Source organism: Micromys minutus, assembly GCF_963924665.1.
Source record: "Micromys minutus genome assembly, chromosome: 7".
In the NCBI taxonomy this organism is placed as follows: domain Eukaryota; kingdom Metazoa; phylum Chordata; class Mammalia; order Rodentia; family Muridae; genus Micromys; species Micromys minutus.
In genome coordinates this window covers 36900078-36927508 of record NC_137976.1, presented here as the reverse complement: position 1 = coordinate 36927508, position 27431 = coordinate 36900078, and the positions used below count along the sequence as shown (strand labels likewise).

The window sequence follows — 27431 nt, the reverse complement described above, 5'->3', positions numbered from 1 at the left end:
GAGGGTGAAATTTCCATAGACTGGCATTTCATTTGAAACATATTGATTTTTTTTTTATAACCCACAAACTTCCAGTATTGGGCATTAAGGGACAAAATCAGTTTGAAATACAACCTGTGACCTTTTGACTTTATTTGACAATGGCTGGTGGGGGTGGGGGATGAAACAAAGGGGAGCTTTCAGAGGAGTCAGGAAGTAGCAGTACAGAGGAGGCAAAGGCCCCAGAGTCACACCCAGTCCAAGGGTCTGTAGTACAGCGATGAATCCCAGCATTGTCAAGGAAAATCAGGTGTCAGTCCAGACAAGGAAGAAGTGTGATATTTTATGAATCGTAGACTTGGTTACCTTCAATTTAGTAAACTGGCCAAACAATTTCCCTGCTGTCTAAATTAGTTTTATTCATAACTAGTATATTTAGAATAAATAAAAGAAAGATAGTTAAAGAAAAGAATGTGCCAAGAGCCAAATGAAATGAATAAAGGGAATCATCCATCCATCCATCCATCCATCCACCCATCCATCATCCATCCATCCATCCATCCATCCATCCATCTATCCATCCATCCATCCACCCATCCATCATCCATCCATCCATCCATCCATTCATCCACCCACGCACCCATCAAACTCATACTAGAGTGGTCTGTTACACGGTATATATTAAAACAAAGACCATTATTATTTCCTTTTAAAAGTCAGTAGCTAAAAACGAACGAACAGAAATAGTAAAACGCTCTCTGCTTTATTTTTCTGACTATGGAAAGGAGAACTCCAACCTGATCAGCTGAATTCTGATGACATAGGGGCAGGAGTCAGGCTACTAACTAGAAGTTTTCAATGCACATAAAACATTAGGAAGCCATTTCTTAAATTTTTCTACCCTGGTGCTTCCCCCTATCCCCCAAAATGGCTAACAAGTATTGGTGTTTTAATTCTTATCCTCAATCTACAAGAAAGGACAGAACAAACAAAGGGGCAGTCTCTGATAATCCTTCAGCACTTAATGACAGAGTGCCTTACCATGGTCCCTGGTAATGCCAAAGTTTGTTTTCCTAGTGAAAGCAGAAGGACTTTGCATTCAAACAACATAAGAGGCACTCGAATACTTGTTGCCTTGTGAAATTTAAGGCACCAGACTTGATCTTGGAACTCATTAAGTCCATTCATTTACTTTATAAATAAAGAACCTAAATTATAAACTGGAAAAGTGACTTTGCCAAACTCTAAGTGCTCAGGAAGAATTAGGCCCAATGTGTGACCTGTCAGGAGTGCAGAGACTGAAGCAAGAAGCACTAGCATATTTTCTAAGAGACACACCGATATATGAAGTCATGGGATAAGCCTTCAGATACAGGCTAAAGCATCTCCAGAATCAACAAGCCTCTTCAGGGAGCATCTTCTCTACAAGGTTATTATGCAACAGCTTTCTGATTCTATGTCACAAATGCAAGCTGTCTGGTGATGATTGTACTGGAGAGAATGCAGGAGACTCACAGTACAAGCTGTCTGGTGATTGTACTGGAGAGCATGAAGAAGAGTCACAGTGCAAGCTGTCTGGTGATTGTACTGAAGAACACTCAGGAGACTCACACCATTCTTCTAGAGTCACAGGATATGAGGGAAGGAAATCTCAGGAAATTGGGCTTTGATAGGAAGATGCAAACAAAGAGCAAATGGGGGGAATAAAAAATGTCTGTGTGTGTGTGTGTGTGTGTGAGTGAAAAAAAGGCTTCCAGGTCTCGATATCACAACAAAGCAATCTTGTCTCACTGTGTATTCTAAGAGCTCCCTGAACCCAATGTGGCTCAAAGTTGGGTGGGAGACACGGAGACTGGAACGAAAAGGAGATGGAAGTTACACAGTTGATTCTGAATACACCAGTGGTCCTCCATCTTCCCAATGCTGGGACCCTTTAGTCCTAATGCTGTGACACTCAACAACAAAATTATTTTTGTTGCTAGTTCATAACTATAGTTTGCTGGTTATGAGTCATAATGCAAACGTTTAACATAAGGGATATATGTGAGCCCTGTGAACCACTGGGATAGATAGTATTCTCACTGGAGAAAGATAACACTATCAGCCATGGGATGGGAAGAACTGGGAGGGAGACCAGGTGCCAGGAGGTTCTGTAACAAATGCACGGCACTGACTCTTTACAGCCTTCCTCCCAAGTCTGTAAATGAAGCAATATCAGTGCACGAGATGGAACAAACACACCAAAAATCAAGAAGTTTATGCATCTACAGCCTGTCTTTGCAATGAATACAATTGTGATTTCAGTTCATTATAAACTAGATGACGATAGATTATAAGATAATTTTTCCTATGAAGCCCAAGTTTTCATAGTATATATCCATTATACCTGGTACTGTGCAACCAAATAACATTTTCATATAAATTTATATTATATGCTACCCAATTAAAGCTAAAACACACACCCAGACAATTACAACCATCTACCTAAGAATAAACTTATTTTTATTTTATTCTTTTGCAGCTAGCAAACTTTCAGATACTCATTTCCATTTTAGTAAATATTTATGGTTATTCATTGATCTAATTCGAGAGCCAAATTTAATAGAATGTTTTTCCTACAACTGATCAGTTAGGTTAATCTTATTATTTTACTCTTAAACTCTGAAAGCAGCTTAGTTAAGTCTGTACAATACAATAACTAAACAAACAAGTAAAACCAGCAAGTTTGCCATTACTACTTCTGCTGTCCCGGGAAATGGTTACCAAGTATCACTGTTTTCATTCAGTGTCATTTACAAAGCCCATTAGTAGAGAGGGCAGGCAGTCACTCTGTGATAGTCCTTTCGTACTTACTGATCAGCCACTTGTTTCACAGGCTCATCTTCCCTTCCTAGGGAAAATATAAGCACTTTCAGATCAAATCTCTCTTGATTTCTCCATGTCACTAACGTGGCATTTTCAGATGTCTGTAAGTGGTTCAAAACCTTGTTTTAGAAAAAACTCAACACTACCTGCTCAGAAACTAGACATCAGCAAGGCAATACAACTTAACAGTCACAAAATAACTGCCCAAGATTAATAAAATCATCAACAATGACATAATCAAATCTTTTGAGAATGTCTGGTAAATTGCCATCATAAGCCAACATAAGCAAACCGAACAGCCAATGTAAGAATTTAGATGTCAGAGAGAATTCACCGGGTTCTAAACAATCTTAGTTTTGCTTATTAATTTTTTTCTTAAATCACTTGGTTACTTTGTACTTTGGAATTTTCAGTTAATTTCATGCCTTTTAAAATATGAATTAAATATCATAAAATGGTATGTAGCATTAAATTCACAAGCCATAATTTTTTAATCTCACATGATAAAGCAAAGCAAAATCAATATTTTAATCAGTTTCTATACCTTGCAACTGTAAAATCATGTTTTAAAAAACTATCCAAAGAGTAAAGACACCTATCAAGTTAATTAATAAAAGCAGAGAAATAAGTAAAAGACTGAAAGAAGAAAGTATTGTGAGTAATTTGTAATTAACAGGCAATAAATACATTTTCTCTTGTAGTTGGATAAAGTCATAGAAAAGCATAAAGAATCGCACAGGCGAATCCTGGAACAACTCTTAATGGTAGAAAAATCTCACCAGCAGACCTTAATGGAGATGGCGGAAGAAGAGAGAAAACACAAAGAATACGTGGAGAAGAGTGAAGAATTCATACACTTATTGGAACAGGAATGTGAGAGGTAAGAGCTGCACAGGATGAAACAGTGGCCCCTTCTGCAAAGCATTACAAATGTTACGGTGGTCTGGAAGCACTGCAAGGGTTAATGGGAAACATATCTGGTCTCAAGGATCTGAGGGTCCAGGGTGAGGGAAGGATCTATCTAACAGTACGATCAATATGGCACAATGATAATTATGGAAATATAAACACCAAATTCCCAATTCTCTGAGGGAGTGCCGCTGAGAACGCTGCACCGGGGGTAAGAGGAAGCAAACGTTCAAAACGACAGTGTGAGAGATGAGTGTAAGGCCAAGTGGTGTAGCAAGAAATGGCATGAGTACTGAGGGAAGTCGAGGCTTCTACACGGTTACAGTGTAAGCTCAGGAGGAGAAAACAAAGATGGCACCCAGTCATAAGCTCTCGCACAATTCACTGTAAGATGGGGCTAATAAACAGAACAAAACAGTGAGGAAAGTGAGGTCGCCGGGTATGCTTTCTTAAAGAACAAGAGCAACATGGAGAAGGATTGGAAGAGTGTAGACTGGGGGTAGGGAGCCTGCTGTAGAGGCAACTGCCCAGATAAGGGAGGGGAGGGGTGCAAAGAGGAAACAGGATGGACAGTCCAGCTGGTGCCAGCTGAGACCGGAGATGTGCACTAGCCGTGCGAGGTATTTAGCTGGCACTCTGCTTATGTGCCAAGATGTGAAACATGGAGACGCAGCAGCTTTTGGTTGTGGAATTTCAGTTGAAGAGAATGGTTAATACATGGGGGGCGAATCCTGATTTACCCATGTTGAGTATCAAATATCTTGGTGTCTTCCAAAATCTAGTAGAAAGAACATGTATAAATACCTATGGTCAGAAATATAGGTCTACAAAAGTATGGGCTCATGCTCGAATCTGCTGTGTGAGCAGGTGCCATTGGGATACAAAATGCTGGCAATGCAAGCCTAGAGTTAGTGTGTCTCTGTTTTTTGGGAAGTCAGAGAAGAAGGCTGAGAACAAAATAGCAGAAGGATGGAAGAATCAGATGAAAGTGCTCAGGAAACCAACCAGAAAAACTTAAAACAGTCAAAGTCATGCAGGAAAGGATAGAAAATGCCCAAGATTTTAGAGACATGGAAGACGCTACAGGAATGTAGATGGTCATTTCACCAAGACAAGGGCAAAGTCCAGTACAGTGCTTTGAAGAGCAGAAGAGAATATAGTTGCTCCAAGTTTGCCTAATAAAATGGGGTTTGGTTGGCGAATCTTCATTATTGTACACAGAGCAGGTTAGCTGTTCTACTTTGACCGACTCTGCATCAGCATCCACAGTATGGACATCCACATTACATAAGAGGACAATCGACCACTCCACTGACACTGCAAAGGAAGGAAACAGTTGATGTGTGTGATGTCAATTTCTATAGGCGCTTGCTTCGCTTCTTCTTGTAAGAGGCACACTGTGAAGTCTAACAACCACAGAATAATGCAGAAAACCCTAGCCATCTCAACTGCTTTGTGCAAACATTTCTGTTTTGTTTTGTGTTGGTTTTGAGACACGGTCTTGCTGTGTCACACAGACTGACCTTGAGCTTGAGACAACCTTCCTTGGCTCACCTTGCACAGTGTTTAGATTAAAGGCTTACACCACAAAACATGAGCCAATATATTTCCAATTAGTATTTTAGTTAGGAAACCAAACTTCTACCGGTGTCCTGGCTAATGCTGACGCCTCATTTCTTTTCAGAGAATTTCCTGGTAAACACCCACTTAAGCATCCCTATACCCTATACACACTCTATTCTTTCTAGGTTCTTTATTTGAAACACAGGAGGAAAAGTGAAATACCCTAGAGAATCTGAACCTTATGAACTCTTGAGGTATCTGCAAGGACAGATTTTAAAAGCTCAAGAATTCTGGCACCAAGGAAAGATTCAACTCAGACATTACAAATATACGATTTATTATTCAACGAGACAATGTTATATTAAATATGATTTCTGAAGCCCTGTGGTTTGGCACTAGTAGCCTAATTTGGCCCCCATACTATCTTGGCAATGACTTGCTAACAGACACTTTCTTTCATCTCCCCATATTGTGAACATTCACTAAGCATGGTTGGAGTGTTGCCGGGCAGAGAACAAAGAGGTGCAGGCTGACCCTATCCAGAGGCTGACCACATGAGTCTCAGGATGACAGAGATTTAGGCTGAGAATGTGAAGGGCGGGTGGGATACGGTTCTCATGTTCACAGTTGTTCTCATCTTCTGGCGCAAGGCTAGGGCAACTATCCAGAATAACACTAACACCGGGAGGTAGGTGTACACGGGGCTCTTTCATTCCAGAGAGCAAAGTGGAATAACACAGAAATGTGAACTAAAGATCAGCGGGAATAGGACACAAGCTAGGGGGAAAGAAACAGAGCTAAGTGTACACCTTGGGATCAGTTTGCTACAGATGGCTTTTCTACAAGTAACAGATGAGTTGGAGAGGAAGAACTTAATGTTTTTTTTTCCCTAAGGATAATCAAACTGAACAGGGCATTGCAGATAAATCGAAAAGTGACTAGGTTATGTGGCACTCTCCTTGTTTAGCCTATGCAATAGGTAAGTGAGTATTCACCTGTTTCCACTGTGAAGAAAAAGCTTCTAGATGGAACTATTTGGGTATGAGAATGTCAAGCTTACTCTCAACTCACACAACACAGAAATGCCTCCCTTTGCTCTGCCTGTACGTACAGTTCCTGTCTCTTGGCGTTGTTGGTACATTCCCCTCAACGCTAGCACCAGCCTGCACCAGCCTGCACCAGCCTACACCAGCCTGCTCCAGCCTGCTCCAGCCTGCTCCAGCCTGCACCAGCCTGCTCCAGCCTGCTCCAGCCTGCTCCAGCCTGCTCCAGCCTGCTCCAGCCTGCTCCAGCCTGCTGCAAGCCTCCGGTGGCATGACTGACATCTACCTACTTTAAGGCCATGAACACAAAATTCCTGAGCGAACATCATCCAACAGAACAGAACATGGGAGAAACTCCAGTAGAGAAGCCCCGGTAGTTTCAGTTCAACACGCTCACTTTTTCCATAGAAGAAAACGAGACATCAAGTGGCATGGAAGGCACAGGCCATCACCGAATCCAAAGTCACCCATTCACAGAAAAAGCATGAGTACTTTTCCTAGAGGAACAAAGAATAGTGTTTACTTCCTTGATCCAAGTGCTGTAAGGCACTTCAGAATTTGTGAAATCTTGTACTATATTAAACAAGATATAAACCCTACTTAAAAGCAACAAAACAATGTGAGGCTTTAGCATCCACTGTAAATATCAGTTATTATTTACAGAGAAAAAAATTAAGTAATTAATGAGACCTCAGAGGATATAATAATGGATTTCAGATGAAGACTCAATTTTTGTGTTTTCTTTGGAGAATTCATTTGATGTGGAAAAGCCTAAAGGAGCCTGATGTCACACATTGAGTTCAGGCCAAAATGCTTGCTAAGTGATGTCACTGTCGTAATCAGTAAGCAATTGGCTTTCCTACTTGGGGGAGGGGGCAGGAGTCAATTCTGAAAAGCATAGTTCTCAAGCTTGTTAAGGTAGAGTTTCTAGCTGAGATGTGTAGTTTGGTGGGTCCACACCACCTTATCATACCTTGTTTTATGACAGCTTCTTGCCCAGTGATGGGCTTGGCTGAGGGAGCACGTGTGTCACCGATCTGGGTTCTATACACTTGGCTGAATTCAACTGCAGTCTATGTGAAAGTTTCACACTAAGGCAATGCCAGCAATTCTTAACTTTGCTGGACGGTGTCACAGGAGAGCCAAGCAAAAATCATTTTCAGTCAGCGTAATTTTGCAAAAATTTCCTGTGAGTGAAATGCCAATTTCATATATGCTTTAAAAAAAAGTTGCAGAATTCTTTAGTGTAAATGGGGGATAGAAGATTCAAAGGAGAAAAAAATTCTTCTTTAAAATCCATTCAGTCTATGACTGAAACAAACCACATCTATTACTAGATTTATGCTTATGAAAGGACTACTAAGTCAGGAAGCAGATCATGTTATAATAGCTACAAGAAAAGGTGGTTTCAACTCAAGAAATTTCTAAAGCCCTAAATTCGGTTTCAAAATATCTTGGCCAAGTCACTTGGTGCTGAATATCCAACTTTACAGAGCAGAAGCTCGCATTATCTTCTTAGGAGCCACATGGGAGAAGGCAGCACAGGAACTGACCTCTATCCCTTCTCTACCCGGTTTTGACTAGCTAGTGATTGGGGGATAAACACACTGGAGGAAGTCACCAGGGGTCTGCAGCCAAAGGCTGGTGCTTTGATCACATTATGCACCAGTCCTTCACTGTTTGGCTCAGTGAAGAACAAACTACTTCCACTTTTCCTTTGACAGAAAGCAACTTAAGTTCATTAGGTCCCCTCTCTAATATGACAAGCCTACCAAGTAGACTTGATTCAGGCAAGACAACTGAAGTGTTGTGTCCTATTTGATTTTACTATTAACTCACTCATTAATAGACAACTTAGACTGCTTTCAACTCATCTCCAAAAGCATCAAATTCACTGGAGGCTTTGGATACAGGTCCTTGAAATATACCAATGAATGAATATATTAAGTATATACATTTTAATGTAAGTGAGTTAAGTACATAGGTGCTTAGCCTGTATAGTGTGTAACTCTAATCAGCTTACAAGACAATTCTCTAATAGATGGGGCTGAAACATTAAAACCCAGGTATGTTTACCATAAGAAACAGATACAAAGCAGCCTTGAAATCATGCTGATTTATAAGTCATTTTAATATATATGAAAAATATCACCATGTAATAAAACAATGTGATGTTCACAAGGATCAACTAACTGTTCAGGAGAAGCCAATAAACTCACTAAACTAGAAAACTTTACATGAGAATTTTATATCTTGCAACTGTGACCACAAGGATTTTTAGCATCTTTGGTCTTAAGTATCAGCTTTGCTTTTCCAATATCTCATAAAGGAGAACACCCTATGCACGATGCTTTAAAAGCCACTTTTAAAAAGTAGTATTTGGAAAAGCAGCAGTTTTGAATGTCATGCACACTAAACTATGTTGTAGGTACATTGCACGCAAATGCAATCATTTCCTTTCACTTTCTGGCACGAAGTTGTATTACATATTCTCTAGTGTATGTCCAGCGAGTGGATGACAGATCTCTACTTGACCTTTGTTGTGTGTATCCAGTTCTTCGTCAGAACAAAATGGAAACCTACCACAATTTGGATTAGCAACTTGACCTTATTCAAAAGATTAGGAATGTTAAAAGGCAGCAAAACCAAACCAAACCAAAACAAAAAAGCAAAACCATAAGGAGTGCAGTGTGGTTGGATGATAAACAAGGAGCCTGAGAAAAGGGAACTAGGGTCTACAGTCAGATCAGTTGCAATGTGACATGTAACTCACTTCTTCCAGAGGCTGGTGAGAGTGACAGTGACACAAATGTTGCAAATCTGTGTCTCTGTTCTTAAAGGCTACCTAGGTTTCAGTGGACACCACTGTTTCCTTCTCCAGTATCATGTACTCATAACGAAACCTAATACCTGCAAATCTACAATTAAAGCACTAGTATTCAGATACATGCCAAAAGTTACAGGAATCTTAGAATCCTACTATTTGAGCTACAACAGACCTACAGTATGGTTAGGTCAACCTTCTGATTTTTGAACTGAAAAAGGGAAGTGGGGAGACCTGCTAAGTTTCAGCTAAGAAGTTAAACATTTTTGTTGCTGAATAAAATACAAAGCAAGAGCTGGGTCCAGGTCTCCTAAGAGTTTACTCAACACCTTTCTCCCAGAAGTATGCATCATCACACGCAGCCTAAGCTTGGGCCTGATGCTACAGGAGAGCCAGAAGAAACTGAAGCTCTAGATATAATCTATAATGTCATAATGTCGTCAAATAACCTGTGGATAATTCAGGAAGAACTTACCTGCTACTTTTATGGTACAGAAACCAGGGCTGCAGAATTATGAAGGGTTGGACAAAGGAGAATTTCAGAACCATGACTATTCAATAGCCAGCAGAGCCCTAAGAGAATGCAGGACATACAGCAAGTGTTGGTAAATACATCTAACTGGATCGTAGTCACCAGCTTAACAGCCCTATAAAAATGGAAGCCAAGGACAGAATGTAGAAAGTCCACCTCAAACTTCCCTTTCATCCAGACTATAAAATATGAAGAGGAAGAAGAGTATTAAAGTATACCACAGTGACAATTATGGCATCAAACATGGACTTCAAGGTAGTACGTTGGAACTGGACTATATCCTGAACCTGTAATGTGCAAGTAAACTTCCCTGGGAGGCATATTAACCTGAGATGTAAATATGAAAGTATCCGGCCATCAGAATGGGGCCATGGGCATTGGAGAGTAGGTTTCAATGCACAGACAGGCACTGAAGGCCTAGGTAGCACTGTTAACAGCAGACACTTGGGTTAGGACAGCTGTGGACCACAGGATGCTGTCATCCTTCCATGCAGCCTCACCGGCTCTCTGACCTTGAACAGGGCACTTGGTCTCTAAAGAAAATAAATGTATGTTTCTCAAGCTGCTGATTATGGAGCCTCTGTCTAGGCAGCTGTTTAATGTTAAAGGCTGTTTACTCATAAAAGTGTAAGATTACCTTTTCCTCCTTTCTATGGCTTTTTCTTTCATGTGCTAACTAAAGCATGCTTTCCTTGACAGTTTGGGTTGGCATGTATTCTTTGAACACAGTTGCTTTTTTACCTCCACTGCTAAACCTGCCTACTTTCTAAGACCCTAGTACAAAGGCATGGCTAGCTCTGACTAGCTCTTCCCTCTTCCTGGCAGCTGCCAAAATTTTCATCTTGCTTGCCCTGTTGTTTTTCTCTAAAACTCAAATAAAACTATCCTTGAACTTCCTTTAGAAGGGAAAAATATGGATCTTATAGGTAAAAACTTAGTTATATCCTATACAAGGAGTTTAATAATAGCGACGGCCATCTAGAAATCACTAAGGAAACATTTTCATTGGGTTGGATGGCATCTTCCAGACAAGTATGACATTACATGTAGATGTATATTATGCACCCAGAAAGGCATTTATTTCAATACGTTGACTTACATAATTACAAACACTGTATTGTCCCATAGTCTTCTATCTGCAAACTGTTGGACAGGAACAAGCAGCAATGTAATTAAAAAACCCGAGAGCAGATCACTTAAATTCTAGTCCAGATCTGCAGGACTAGAAGCCAGGAGTGACAGAGGTCAGAGAAGGCTGATGATTAACTCAATTCAGTGATTTATGTGAGACATTCAACCTTCTCCTAACTTTATGTTCTATTCTGGTTCTCAGAAGGTTGATGATGCCCTCCAATGCTGGGGATTGCCAGACATCCTACTTTGTCTACTGCTCCAAGTGTAACTTCGGTTATCACAGGCACACCCCAAAATATAGCTTAACTGCTCATCTGCATTCAATGGTCCAATCAAGTGGACACATCAGAGTAGGCATCAGAATTACATTTTTTTAATGGTTGTCTTTCTTCAGAATAGGCTGTTAACACATTGGGCCATACCTTTAGGCATTCTGAAAATTGTAAAGAGAGAATGTAATTAGACCTTGGGCTTTGCTCTGAGGATAATGAATGAGAACTATCAAGGGAAATGCTGTTCAGGACAGACACAATGTAAGCAAGAGCAACAAGGAGTTGCAGATTGATGTGGGCAGGGGCTACAGGAGGCAGAAAGGAGGGGCCACTCTCCAGTCACAGACATACCTCTTTCCTTCAGTGCACAGCAGCTTTAAAACGTACAGAATCGAACAAGGAACTGAGTTAAAACAATGAACAGAGTTAAAACAATATTCAGTGAACTGGTTTTTTAAACTGGACACTTACTGGGAACTCTTTAGGGAAATCATTCCACATGGATAAGCAGAAATGTTGAATGTGGTGGTATTCAGAAGTGTACAGCCTGCTATGTGAACAAAATCATCTCACCTTATGTGATAACTTTAAGTGTGATCCAAGACCCCAGCTGTCCAACCTGGCCTATTACCAGTCATAAGATTCAGTACACTACTGCATCCTCATTCCTAAACTAAACTGAGAAATATCAAACATTCCACTCTCTGAGAAGTGAGCTTACTTTTGATCTACATTCTTCATAGCTCTTTTCAGGTATATTCTAAAGCATTAAAACATTTAAGAATTTCACTGAGAAAGTTAATAGCCATGTATAACATTAGGCTTCATTTTGGCATTCTTAAAAAGCTTTATGCTGATCCCTGAATCCCGCCCACCTCTTCCTTATGCCCTTGACCCCACTCTGCTCCATTCACCCAGCCCACAGACTCCTTCCCACTTCCACGATGTCACATCTGTCTATTGCAAGTCACTCCATGCCATATCCTTCTAGTTTCACAGGCTGTATCTATTCTCACTCCCTTCTTCAACATTAACATTATAAACTAAAATCCATGTGAGACAGAACAGGCAATCCTTCTGATTCTGGGTCTTTAAAAAACATGATTTTCCATTGATGTTGGATGTTGTCTCATAGGTTAGCCCGTCAATTAGCATGGTTGAGTGAGAACAGAATGGAAGACAATCAGCTGTGATGGGAAAAGCAGAGTAAGTGTGAGACCTGCACAGCAGGTGGGCACTTTGTTAAGGAACTAGAGGAAAGGATGACCCCCAGAGAGACAAGAATGTCATACATACCAAAACAGCAGCTACCGAAAATAAAACAGACACAAAAGAATTCACTTGGGCTATACTATACACTTTGGGTGTCTTATAATTTTTCACTAACAAAAAAATATCAAGAACATACTTCTAAGTCCCTAACTATGGCATGCAGATATACTGCAATTTAACAGACTCCTCTTTGTGAGCATTTAGATTCCTTTTACTTTATTATAAAGAACAGTATGATAGCTCCACAGTCCAGTTAAGTTATGGTAACTTCTCATTGTTGCTTTACTATTAATTCTTAGTACAGATTACTAGGTCAAAGTTTTAAACCTCTTTACTTTAGCAGTTTGAAATTTGCAGATAAATGGCCATCTGCAGATATTTATACTACTATCAACAATAATAAAGAGTTTCTTGTATAAATTTATCTGGAAATAATCTTGACTATGACTTCATTTAAACATGCGATGTGAAAACAGGGTTATATTCGAATGTCAGTAAGATGAATCAGACTTTCCCACTGACTTGGGCTTTAATTTCTGAAGAGTTGTTTATTGAGGAAAAACCCTAATACATCATCAAAAACACACTTAAAGATACCAACATTTTTCTGTAAAGAGTATTTTGACCTTGCTAATATGCTTTCAGTATATTCCTACTCCCATTCTCCATAGAATTCAGGTTGAGCATCGAGCATCCGTAGCCCTCCTAAATATCACTTCTGTTGGTCCTTCTCTGAAAGGCTGAAAGTCTCCACTATTTTACAGACTCTACATTAAGCCATTAAGGCCAAATTCAGGAACCCAGCTCATGTTTCCTAGAAAGTGACATAATTGCCAATAGTAAACAATACTTACTACTGACCTTATAAGATTCTAACAAACCTGCTTTGTTTCCTAATATGAGATTTAAGGACCACATCATCAAATTCCTCCTCTGATAATTCAGCTGGCATGGGTTATACACATGGCAAATGTAATGAAGAAAACAGGTCAAAAGATGGCCAGGACAGGCTAGGCTCCCAGCCAATGGTGCCTCACACACTGCCCCCTGTTCTGGCTCCTGTTTCTACTGAAATCAAGGAGAGAAACCAAAAGCACTTATATCTATTCCTGGGAATGTGGCATTAGGACCTCTGGTTACTAGAGGGATTAACCAAACAGGACCATGAGAAAATCCTCAAGAAACCAATAACTCCATTTCTGCTGCCAGTTTGTTCCTGCTTTCCCTTCAGCTTGATCATGTTCATACGCTTACTTTCTTCCATGAATGGCTCAAAAAAACTAAAAAAACTGAGCGGCCCGACAAGCAGGCCACAGTTTCAGAAGTGACATGACCAGGGTCTATGAGAGTCACATATGTTTTCTGTGACCTTTTATTAAAAATAAGTAATGCCTAACTGTTTTGCATTTTGCTTCTTACATTTTTGAGGTCTAAGCAAATATGATAGTCAAGGTAATCTGTACTCTAGTATGGGAATATACTTAAGTAAAGGAAAATGTAGGAGAGACTATATGCATACAGAAACATTACATTTCTTCCCATTTGAACAGATATGCATATAAAATATTCATAATCTTACTGCCTGAAGAGTTTGACAAAACAATAAGATGAGATTACAGGGGCACAGTCAACTTTGTGAGGATTCTACACAACAACTCTGCTTCACTAACAAATACAATGGACACACGGAGAGGGGATATAGGCTGTTAGATACACTTAGACATTCCCACAAAGTTTAGTACATGAACTACCTCCATCTTTTTTTTTTTTTTTATTCTGTTCTGACAAGTTCCTATGCAGTGGCCTTGACTTGAGATAGTGTCTGAGTGCTAAGATTATTGGCAAGTATACACTGCACCTGTTTTGTCTGAATCAGGATTTGAGGACACGTGGGTAGGGAGAGCAAAGTTTAAATATTATACAAAATATGTGATACTGCAGAATTATTATTCCCAACATTTTATATGTTCATAGTTCTGTGGGTATGTATTTTAAAAGAACCCTTATTGGGCTGGGAGTGTAGCTCAGCTCCAGAATACGTTGTCCAGCATGCATAAGATGAGGCCTTAGGCTCAATCCCCTAGTACCACATAAACAAGACACTGTGACACAAACCGACATCTTGGCACATGGAAGGTAGGTGTATGGAGAGAGGATTCTTGGCTGTACAGTGAACTCAAGATCAGCCTGTGTATTCAAGTGACTGTTGGAAGAAAGGAAGTAAAAGAGGAGAAAGGGAGGGAAGGGAGAAGAGGGAAGACAAGAAAGAGGAGAGGTGGGAAGAGGAATAAAGGAATGAAAAAGGAGAGGAGAAAAGGGGAAGGGTAGGGAAGAGGGAGAGGAGATTGGAAAGAGCTTACTGACAAATTCTAAAAATTTACAGCAATGGTCCTCCATCTTCCTAATGCTCATGCTGTGGTCACCCCAATCATAAATTACTTTCATTGCTACTTCATAGCTAATTTTACTACTGTTATGAATCTTAATGTAAATATCTGATGTGTGGATGGTCTTAGATGACTTCTGTAAAAGGCTGAGAAGGGCTGATTTAGAGGAAGCTAGTTCCATAGGAGTAAGTGTGAAGGCCTTCTGGCATACAACAATTATCTGGAAGGCATTGAGCTGGCAGAAATCAGATCCACAGATAAAAAGGAAGTACGAAACACAGTCAGTTTGTGAAATACTGTGTCTATTGAGGACGGATACACATTAGGTTATATGCCATAAACTTGATTTTCCTCTTTATTCTGAACTCATACCATGCACAAAAGTCTCAACCAGGGACTCCAATTTGTCAGAGAATCTGCAGTATATACAAATAATTGCATTTTAAGTGTCTAAAGACAAAGCTGGAGAGAATCTAAGAATAGTAACAATAACAACAAGATTAACAATCAGGACAAAATTATGGATTCCAAGTACGCCATCGCATTACTGTACAACTTCCTGATAACAACTTTATGGCAAAGTGAGATTGGAGAAATACATTTCCATTTGGCTGAAGCAAATGGAAAATTAAATCTCATTTTATCCTAAATCATAAAAAGGGAGCTGTTGTAATATGCTACCTAATCCTTTTTGCCTGGCCCAAAATTAGTTAATTACAGCAACATGTGAGCAAAAGGCAATGAAATCTCCACTAATGCAAACCAAATGGGTACGGAAGCATCTATCTATTTTAAATGTGTCCAAGCTCTGCCATGGGGGCATCCCCCTTAGATATCTTGCCTTTGGCCATACGTTGAGTTTGACTCTGTGTTTGTTGGATAGTCTGAGGAAAGCGAGTGACAAACTCTCCTTTTGCAAAATGGACACAAATGGTCTTGTGCTCTACTCTCTTGCCTGAAGCTTACTGGGGACTATTAAAGGTAACGATTTGGGCACCCTCCCCCCAAGCTCACAAAACTTGTCTAGGTTCGCTGAGACAACTCTGACTGTGTTCGCCTTCTATCAGTCCAGTGTGAGTCAGTCTATTCCAAACCGGTTTTCTAACCAGAAAACCAAGAAGTTTGATGACACATTAAGGTAAACATGCTCACTGGATGAAGTTATCTGAATTTTTATAGACTTTAATCCTCTGCGAGCTTTGAAATCCATACAGGTTTTTAGACTAGATTTAAGTTCATCTGTGTTAAATAATAGAAATTATATAGAAACAAACTCTATTAAAAATTCCATGGATCTTGGATAGCTAAGACTATTTAATACTATAAAGAGCAATTAACGTAAGCTGATCCGAAACTGAAGCCTTTAACTATTAAATAACCAGCCTTTTTCTTAATTGAGATCTCAGCTCTCAACAGGCTTCTTGCCCAAAGAAGTAAAATTTCTCATTCACTCTTGTTGGATGACGACAGCTCTTGTTGACAATGATAAATGAACTTTGAGTCTGAAGGGCTCACTCCAGTGAGAGAACAGGAAAAGGGCTACAGACCAAGACTCTCAGCACCTACTTTGCAGGCAACCTGAGAATCTAATGAGCAGCTGAATGCAAATGCACTAAGAATGTGGTAAAAACCCCTCAGCACAGCCATCTAAGTTAACTCACCTGATGGCAGCTGAGAGTCGCAGGAGCTGACTGAGAAGTGCAGCATGGGGGACTTTTTAACCTATCAGATGAAAGGCAAGATGGATCCTTCTCTCTCTAACCACCTACTGCTAGCCATGTTATTGCCTCTTTGTACAAAGGAGACTCTTCCCATAAGCCTACCCTGTCCTCTTTTCGCTTGCCATTGAGGATGCATGCTTCACCTAAAACAAATGCTGTCCCAGCTGTGAGTTTACATTTTTGCTCCAGTGATTTTTCAACATTTATTGTTACCCTTAGGAGCAAATGCTTAACACATAATTAGAATACAACTGAGTGGTCCTAAAACTTTTTGATGCCAGTGGGTTTCCCTGTGTTCACCCCACTTCTTTCTGTTAGAAGGTCCCAAATCAAACATTCCTGATGCCCACAGTCTGATGCACGTGAACTTTCACATGCACACACACAAACATACAAGTTAAGTGTATTTTGTAGGTTTCACCACCACACCCAAGCCTAGCTCTGAGCACCTTCTCTTTTCATTCTGTGCTTGATGTTGAGTCAGATAAGGAAGTGATTTCACAAGAAGATGCTGAAGGGTCACTTAAGTTGCTCAGCATTCTTTCCATACAAGCTTTGCATCTCTGTTCCCAAACTACGCCACTTTAACCATCACTTTGTTTTGGAAATGTCACCGAGGAGCACTGACTTCCTAAATTCTCCAACAGTACTTTCTCGAAGTTCTCTGCAATAGAGCTGTTGGTGCACAGAAACAGGTTTTCATTATTAGTTTTTTTGAAAGAGGAAAGAGGTTCAGAGCATCTCACACAGAATGATAAGGGCCAGGGCACAGCTCAGCTGGTAGAGTGCTTGCTTAGCATGAGGCCCTGGACTCTGTGCAAGCACTGCACACCACCTATATGCCTTTAGTCTGAGCACTTAGGAAGAGGAGGCAGGAAGTTCACATGCACTGAGAGCTTGTGACTGTGCTTCTAGCCCTAATGAGGCTGTGGCAGGAGGTTCACTCAAATAACAGTAAGATGTCATCTCAGTAGGGGTTACAAGCAGAAATAATAATGAGATTTATTTTTGTTCGTTGTAGAGTTAGTAGATTCTATTTTGTATATTTTATACAACAACAATAAAAAGATCACTTAGAAGAAGGGATAGCTAGTTGTAACAGTGTAACAGCAACAGTTTACAGTCAGCTTCAAACATTCCTGTGCTGAGCTGAGTTCCATTTAGTTCTCACCATGACCCTTGGAGGTAGGTAGGTAATAACGCTCTGTGCCATTATTGTCTACAGAACACTCAGTCATTCTCCAGACCACAAGTAACTTGCCCAAGGTCACACTGCTAGCCATTGTGAAGAAAAGTAGGCTTAAAGTGTGATTCCTAATCTGAGTGCTTTTAACCCTTTCTCTGCAGTGGTCCTTCCAGCCTAGGTGGCCATGTTTACCAGGAAAGATATAAAGAAATGCATATTTCTGAGGCAGCTCCTAAAACATGATCATGCAGATTCCTGACGGTGGTGGTCAGAGGTGCCAGCACAATGGCATTTCAAATATAGTTCAGATGTTCCTTCAAGATGCCAAGAGAACATGAGTGGGGCCAGTTGTCGAATACTGTCTGGGTCAAATCATCTGCCTGGAATAGCAATAGAATCTCTCCTCACAAACCTCTTCCTTACTATATAATGGTCAAGATGCTCTTGTTATATATTCAATATAAAGTTTAAGCTTCTGAAATTCATACATGTAGTTCATTTATCTATTTCAAAATATTTACCAAGTGCCTTCCATATGCAATGTACCAAAGCATTTGGGTAATAAAAAAACACATAATCATTGATTATAGGCTCAGGACTAGATCTATGAAAAGGTAGCATTTGAGATGCATCTTGAGATTTTAAAACAGAAAGCTTTACAGATGGGCTCAATGGTGTAAAGGAAGGAGACTAAGACAAAAAGTGCAGCCATACTCAGGAAGCAGTGGTCTGTGTGTTGGCTTAAGTATGGGTAATGTGGACAGAACCAATGGTTGCAATGTCACGGTGCTCTAAGAGCAAAGAGCTGAGACTGAGGAAGATGCACTTCAGAAGCACAAAGATAGTAAGACCGTGCAGTAAGAGCGAACACTGAGGTCTGAGTTGAAGGAACACTTACACTACAAACTACCAAGTGCCTACATTTTTGTTGTTGTTGTCGTTGTTTTGTTGTTGCTGTTGTCAGGGTTAGGAGAAATTATTTTTATAATTTATGGTTGTTACCTTAATTGTGTGTCTGTTGCATGTGTGTGTGTGTGTGTGTGTGTGTGTGTGTGTGTGTGTGTGTGTGTCCTAACTGTGGGAGTGGGGCTGTCTTTGACTCTTTGGTCTAATCTTGGGACTCTTTTTCTTGTTTGCCCAGCCATAGTATGAGGGTTTGTGCCTAATCTTATTGTATCTTTTTATGGAGTTTGGTTTATATCCCTGGGAAGCCAGCTCTTTTCTGAAGGGAAATGGAGGAGTGGGTAGGTATCTAGGGGAACTGGAAGGACTGGAGAAGAAACTGTGGTCAGGATGTACTGGATGGAAGAAAAATAAATTTTAAAAGAGAGAGAAAACAATGATTTTAAGGTAGAGATATAGAAAAATGAGAAAACCACAAGAAGACTAGACTCAACTGACCTGGGCCTATGGGGGTTCACAGAGAATGAACAACCAACCAAAGGGTATACATGGGCTGGACCTGGGGTGCCCTACACCTGGTCCTCATGTGGTCCCCTAACAACTGGAGCAGGGAGTGTCTCTAACTCTGCTGCCGGACTTTTGATTCCCTCCCCCTAGCTGGGCTGCCTTGTGTGGCCTCAGGGGGAGGAGATGCATTTAGTCCTGCTGCAACTTGATGTGCCAGGGTGGGCTGGTACCCCTTCTCTGAGGAACACTGGAGGGGGTCGTGGGAGGGGGGTATATGAGGGTGGCACTGGGAGGAGAGGAGAGGGGACTGTAATCAAGATGTAAATAAATAAATTAATTAAATAAAAAAGGGCAAAGTATAGAAAAGGTACTGTGCCTTCAAGTTAGAGATTATTATCTCTGGTTACAACTCAATGTTCTAACAGAAATTAAAATAACAATCTCACAAAGTAGGAGGAGATTGATGCTTAAGTGCAGCTAAGTCAACTGTAACCTTGGGGATCATAAGCTTTCTGTAGTTTTACTACAGCATTCTTACTTATTTCAGTGGAGGTGGGATTTGTGGGGATGAGGTGGATGTCAACAGTGTACTGTTTAATGGATGCAGACCAACCTCTGGACACTCTTCTCTCTTTCCACCATGTGAGGCCCAGGGATTCAACCCAAAAGGACATAATGCTATCACTTAGATTAAAAATGAACTTCATTAAATTAGTAAATTGTCTGATAAAAACGCAAAAATAATAGGATGAAAAGACAAACCACAGACTGGAAGAAAATATCTGTTTGAAAATATACAGCCAAAAAAAACCAAAAAAGGACTCAGAACATGTAAACAGCACCTACAGAACTCAGAATATGTAAACAGCACCTACAGAACAATAACAACCACAACAAGACTAACAGCCCAATATAAAAGGGCAAAGATTGGAAGAGGCGCTCTGAAAGAGGATATTCAAATAAAGATGGAAACAGTGAGCTCAACACTGTTAATTCTCTGCATGAATATTAAAATACTGCCTGGTAATAGCTCTGTAGTGCTAGAGTTCTTGCTTTGCATGAACAGAGCTCTAGGTCTTACCCTAGCACTGCAAACAGAAAAACCCAACCCAACTTAAACCACCAAAGACCAAACCAAAACTCCAAACCATACTTAGCCCTACCAGAAAGACTAAATCAGAAGAACACTGTAACCCAGGTGTGTGGCTCATACCTATAATCAGAGCACTCTGAAAGCTCAGTTGTCAAGAATATCATAATAGCCTGAGCTACTGAATTCCAGGCCAATCTGAACTAAAAGAAAATGAGACCTTGTCTAAAAAAGAGACATTACTAAATGTTAAGAGAAAGCAGAGCAAAGAGAAGTTGCATACATTTCTAGAGAATGTAAATTCTATTTATAGACACATCGTTCCATCACTATGAGTCCACTGATGTTCTATCCAAAAGAGACAGAAATAATCTAAGGTAACAGAGGTCAAAATGTTGGTTACTTCCAAAAACGGAAAGTAGATAGAAACTGGAAGGTTTAAGAAGATTGGGGCATAAAGAGTTGCCTGAACTCCACAATCTTGAGCACTGCTGACATGATGGGTTCTGACGGACGCTGGACAATATGGCGGTCAGATGAGGTTAGTTTTGGAGTGTGGTGGTGAAGGAACCCATGAGTCACCCAGGAGTACATACACACAGGTGAGACAGAAGTTGGGTGAGCAAAGGATGATGATAGATTTGGGCGCTTGAGCATAAAGGAGCAAGCTGTCTCAGTCAGGATGAGGGCGTGAAGTGGGGAGCAGGACAGGGAACAAGAGTGCACTGTGCTGGCTGCAAAAGCACATTCAGAGAGTAACTGAGGAAAGTCTATATGACAAGAGATCTAGAGAGCCAGTGTTCATAAGAACTGAGGAAAGTCTCTATGACAGAGATCTAGAGAGCCAGTGTTCAGAAGAACTGAGGAAAGTCTCTATGACAGAGATCTAGAGAGCCAGTGTTCATAAGAACTGAGGAAAGTCTATATGACAGATCTAGAGAGCCAGTGTTCATAAGAACTGAGGAAAGTCTATATGACAGATCTAGAGAGACAGTGTTCATAAGAACTGAGGAAAGTCTCTATGACAGATCTAGAGAGACAGTGTTCATAAGAACTGAGGAAAGTATGACAGAGATCTAGAGAGCCAGTGTTCATAAGAACTGAGGAAACTTTGACAGAGATCTAGAGAGACAGTGTTCATAAGAACTGAGGAAAGTCTCTATGACAGAGATCTAGAGAGCCAGTGTTCATAAGAACTGAGGAAAGTCTCTATGACAGAGATCTAGAGAGACAGTGTTCATAAGAACTGAGGAAAGTCTCTATGATAGATCTAGAGAGACAGTGTTCATAAGAACTGAGGAAAGTCTCTATGACAGAGATCTAGAGAGACAGTGTTCATAAGAACTGAGGAAAGTCTCTATGATAGATCTAGAGAGACAGTGTTCATGAAGTTAGAAGTGCTTTGGTTTAGGGAAAGATTGCTCTATGAGACGTGATTAAGAGAGGCTGGTATCTTGGAAGCCTAAAGAAAAACACTTGTCAATCATGCAAATGGCACAGAAAGGGACAAAGATCAAGGAGAACCTGAAGAAGATCTGGACAGAAGGCATGGAAGAGAGCTCCCAGGAAAGGAAGCCGGGGTCTGTCACTTGTGGAAGCAGAAACTCAAAGGAATGTGACAAGTGAGACTGAGGTGTTCAGACTGAGGTGTGGAAGCCAGTCATGACAAAGGAACCAGATCATGGAGGAGACCAACAGGGGTGGGGTTTGGAGTGGGGGTGGGGGTGAGGCAGGGTTGTGACCACAGTGAGAGGGAGTTAAGATAAACATGAACCTTAGGTTAGCTAAAGGCCAGCAAATGATCACAAAAAGCAAAACTTAAATATGAGACAAACCTGTGGCCAGGGCCTAGGTTTGAAATAGGTAGAAGATAGCCAGCTGACAAAAATTAATATTCAGAAGGTCTGCTACTTATATTAATGGATGTCCAATTTTATAAGAGCATACTGAATACATTTTAAAGGCTCTATTTAAATTTAGTCATGAAAAATTTCTAGAACCTACAATACTGCCTTGTAGAAACAAAACAAAAAAAAAAAAAAAAAATCAAAAGATAAAACTAACAGAAACAAACAAAAGAAAACTCTTACCATGCAGGTAAAATTACCCTAAAGTGCTTACAAATACTGGACTGAAACACAATGTTTTTCCATTCCCATTGAAAGATCCATTCTAAGATTAGGTACCAAACTACAATTGTCGAAAAAGAAACTAATGGAAATAGAAACATTTAATGATGAGACGGTATGGTCTACGGCTCCCACAGACCTTTGTTTACTGTGGGGACAGAAGCCACTAAGCCATCATCAAGAGCAGTGAGAAGAGCAGGGACCACTGGCGGCTGCCGGACTGTAAGTGCCTCTCAAGCAGGGCAGCTCGAAGCACGTAAGCAAATTAAGGGCCAGTTAGATTCTGAAATGAGCATTTGCTTAGGAAAACAAGATGCATATCTCTCCAGTTACTTTTCCTGGCCAAGAGTCTTGCTTAACTCAATTAGCTCAGGCTTGTTTCCTATTACTGGAGGCCATAGTTTTCTCTTAACAAATGAAGATTTGTTCATTTATGAAAAATTAGCACAAGTAAATGAAGCAGCGGGAGACCTTAACTCCTACATTCTTTTGACCTGGGAAGAGAGCATGTGCGCAGTATTTCTGTATGAAGCTCTTAGAGTTTCCTTGTTGTTTTGTTATTGCAAGAACACCTTGGGGGGAGGGGGGGAGTGCTGCTCTTTTCTCATGGCATTTATAAAAGATGTTATACTCATAGGAACCTATGAAGATGCACATGCATGGAGAGTTTACATTATTTATCAAGCAATTAAAATTTTTCTAACTTTATTTTTTTAGCCAACCAACCCAATATGACTAATACTTTAAAACTGCACGTGTTCAGGTTTATATTTGTATGTACACACACACACACACACACACACACACACACAGAGGGAAGGAGGTGACAGCTTACTGCCCCCCCCCCCCCAATAATGTTAGGTATGTTTATCAGCAGTTTTATGGACTGAGAAATTAATGCTTGAGTACATGCATGAGCTACTTAGGAAATCAGCTAGAAATGGGCTGGGAAGGGAAATGAACCCTGCACTGTGGCTGAGTGTGCTGACCACATATTTATGCTCTCAATTAGAAGAGGAGTCTGATCTGTGAGGAAAAGCACTTCCTTCCAGACTAGGAAATGGAAACAATTGTAACTAGTAGCCATCAGAGTCTTGCTGATCTTGGCTTGCATGAGCAGGCTTTTGTTTCCCGTCACAATGCTTGCAATCAATAGATTTTAATCATAACCATTTTTCCACCTCCAGTTTTTCCAGTGCCTAAACTACCTTCCCAAGGAAGTCACCCTATTTCATTCCGTTTACACATGTGTGAAAAGTCCAAACTGTTAAAACTTTTGAGACAGATACCTAGGATACAACTAACACATTAAAGTGACTTCTCTAATCACAAACAGTGTCTTACATTTAGTGTGAATCTCTTCCCAACATGACTTTGGTTGACTTATTAACCCTTTCAGTTGCCCAACTTCTTCCAGACAATGAGATGGAGTCCAACATTCCTTCCTTGCATCTAGTAAGTTTTCAGGTATATTTCACGTAACTACCTTCCACATGCTTTGTCATCTCCAAATAGCTGACAAACACACATGCTTTTGTGTCTGGATGCTTTCACGAGGAATGTAAACCTAACTGGTTTCACAGTTCCCTACAGCTTGTCTCATGTTCACTACCATTTGCACATAGTCTCTATGAACTGAGTTCTTCAAAAAATGGGCAAGTGAGAGTGTCCATCTATTTGTTCACGTCAACAACTGTTTTAGGAGTTCCTATTTTTCTTACATTTTAAGTGTGGTATAAACTCTGTTGAGAAACCTCATAATCCCCATGTTTAGGAGACCAAGCCCCAAAGTTCCACTCAAAGTACATGCTTCTGCACAGCACTAAAAATATCTTGGGAACTGACATTGAGTCATTTATAAGTCTCTTTTTAAAATGTCCAATCTGAGCAGGAAGCTAGTGATACATGCTTTTAATCCCAGCACTTCTGAAGCAGAGACAGGCAAATCTCTTTGTTTGAGGCTAGCTGGTCTACAGGACAGGCAGGGCTACACAGAGAAACCTTGTTTTGAAAACAAACAAAGTCTAACCTAACATAAGTACCCCTTGATTGCTTAGGTCAGTTAAGGCAGTGTAATCATTTAAGTATTTTATTCCTAAAATGCTAATTATAGTTGGGAAAAGGCCACCCATGCATAGGAAGTGAGTTCAAAGCCACTTCATCATTACCATAAGCAGCACAGACTTGTATACTTGTACACTGTGCTGAGTTCTACTGTGACAGGATGCCTGCTGCCACTTATACGGAAACAAACACATCTTATATCTTAAGCTTGTTCTTATTCTTGCTGAAATATGTGCTATTCATCAACAAGATAACATGGAGAAAATTCAATAGGTGTATCCTGTCCAGGGGTTAACAAGAAAAAAGTCAAAAGAGCATGGTTTCATAAATTGTTTATATAAAAAGAGCTGAGATTTCGTTGACTTCAACTTCAGAATATACACTGCTGCTATTTATTCTTTGTAAACTCTCCTATTATTGTCAGCTCAGATCTTAGGTCTTCATGTGCAGTGAGATTTCCCTATGAACAGCTGGCTAATAGCCAAGCAAAAGTACGTAATTTAAAACACTCAATCAGTCTCATTCCAGGGCATTTTGTTTAGTGTTTAATAGCTTCTCCAGGGACAGGAAAATTACAAAAGCACATTGTTTTGACATGAGCTAAAGTGAGTCACTGCTTGTCACTACATTTTTGAGGATTCGGTATTAATCTTCTGAGAAAGAGAACCTAAACATTTTAAATAAGTGCAGTTTTTTCCTAAACAGTTCAGTAAAATAAGGCTACTCTTTTCACAAAGCAGCAAGAAAGTAATCCCAAAGAAAACACTACCTATCCTACTCTATTTAGGAGCCAGTTTTTCCCCAATGCCACCTTCCAGGAAAATTTTAGTAGTCATTTGAAGCCCTGTCCCTAAAGCAATGTTAAAGCTTATCAGAGTGTCTTACAACACAGTATACGGAGTCAAAGCTTTGGTAAATTTCAAATCCAGTATTACCCACCATCTTTACCCCTTATTCCCTGCATTCTCAATTTTCAACAAAAAAGCCAGACTGACTTGAATTTTAACTCCTAGATACTGCAGTCTAGATTCTCCTATCTGCACACATCATGCCTCCTAGAATGTTGGAGGGCCTAAGCAAGGGCAATTTTATTTTCCCCTGGACCAACGGCTCTAAAACTTCTCTGTACCCCCAAATCACCAGAGTCAGTGTCCAGCAACCAGGTCAGAATCTGGAGACTCGGTCACTAGTCCTAAGGCAAGTCCTCTGTAACCCCAGTGTGCTGCAGCCCGAACTGGAGTTTTAGACTTGCATGGAAGGGCAGAAAGGATGATCTAAGAGATGGAAGAAGAGGTTTGACTAGACTCTTAGGAAATGACAGTTTATAATATGGGGCTAAACTTCAATAGAGTTAGAAGTCAAACTTCCGAGCTGCCAGAGACTTGGTTTCTTGAAGTCTTTTAACTGATTAAATGAGGGTAATAAAAGTACTTACGTTTAGGATTGCTATAAAGACTCAGTGAATTAAGCTACCTCACACCACAGCAGTAAAAAGTGTTAAGAATAGTGTTGACACAACAAGAGCAGCCATGTTACTTGCTCAGATCCTCGTCATGGCCAGCTTTGGCTTCACACCTCTAAAATGAGTTACACTAAGGACACTTGAAAGGTCTTGATTTCTAGAATTTTAGGACATTGGATTTTACTTACAAAATATTTAACCTATTCATTCTACAGATTTTTACTAAGCACTTATGTGTGCAACGTAATTCTATACACGTTGTCTAGTTTTTTTGTTTTTTTACAAAGTATTGCTGTACCTTTCCATTTATTTCATTCTAAAGCTCTGACAACTTGCCTTTACAATACAGGGTTACACAGCCCAGCACAACTGGAACTGCACAAATAACCACTGACAAAAAGACTCACGATAGCTACGTGAATACTTACCCGATAAGTACATTTTAGTAAGCAGCTGTATGATATATATATATATATATATATATATATATATATATATATATATATATATATATATATATATATATATATACACCTCATGCAATTGATACAATAAGCCAATAATCTGTATGCAAAGAATTCCCCAGTAACCTCGGTTTATACACTGGAAAGTAAAAATACAAAAAGATTACACACCTGGAACACAAAGAACTTGAGGCATCTCTGTCCATAATAAAAGAAGTTACCTTGCTTTGTGGTAAGTGAACCGTAAGGGAATCAGTATCAAGAATCAGGTACAACTTTAAATGTCTGCCCTCCGGTTTCAGAAGCACTGCAGCTCATGTATGAGTCCTCATACTTTGCCTTAGAGTTTGTAGAAGAATAATACAACAAGTGAGGGAAATTCTAGGGGGAAAGTAGCCAAAGTCACAATATGTGTCATACAGATTTCACAAACACAAATTCTGTACATGCAATTGCTTTCGATCATTCGGATTGTGTAATCAACTTAATTTGTGGAAACCTTTGTAAAAAGAATTAGGGGCACTATATTCAATGATTTTAAAAGATATAATGTTACTTTTAAGTCTAGTGCATTAATAATCCTTATTAAGGTTAAAATATGTGTTATAAAATGACCAAAACACCCCTAAAGTATAATCATGTGATACAGGAAATAAAAAATGAGCTTTTCAAACTATAACCAAATGTTCAATTTAAAATAAAAGTGATGTAAATAAAGATTAACAAACATCAGACATTATTTTCTTTTAAGAGATATTTTTAGATGAAAAGAAATGACTTCTCAGTTTCAGTCTCTAAAGAAATGAACACATAAAAACCCCTATCAAATATAATCAAAAGCATATTCACTGGAGCTGCGTTAATAAAAAAATTGTATACCTTTTAAAGTATGTATGTTCAGACCTTCTTAGTTGGCTTGAGATTGCAGTAGAAAGCTGACTTATATTAGCATTAATAATTATCTAGCAAAAATAGCTCAAACTGTACATAAACTTCTATGAGCTCATTAGACTAAGTGTTCACAGAACAGTGTCTTTTATCTTCACTTTCTGTGGATATCTCTTAGTGTGTGCAAGCATGTGGAAGCCAGAGTGTCTTCTTCAATCGCTGTCCATCCTATTTTAT

General features: G+C 39.8%; 2 protein-coding genes across 3 annotated transcripts in view; one reads left to right on the top strand and one right to left on the bottom strand.

Moving 5' to 3' along the window:
- CMSS1 (cms1 ribosomal small subunit homolog) overlaps positions 1–27431 on the bottom strand; it is a 288302-nt gene that overhangs the window by 201060 nt on the left and 59811 nt on the right. The gene's annotated exons all lie outside the window — the stretch shown is intronic.
- Positions 1–27431, top strand: part of FILIP1L (filamin A interacting protein 1 like) — a 232325-nt gene that overhangs the window by 148390 nt on the left and 56504 nt on the right. For both annotated transcript variants that reach the window (XM_080919052.1, XM_080919051.1), the window contains exon 4: positions 3546–3724. In XM_080919052.1, coding sequence (XP_080775178.1) covers positions 3546–3724 — 179 coding nt within the window. The remainder of the gene's footprint in view (positions 1–3545; positions 3725–27431) is intronic.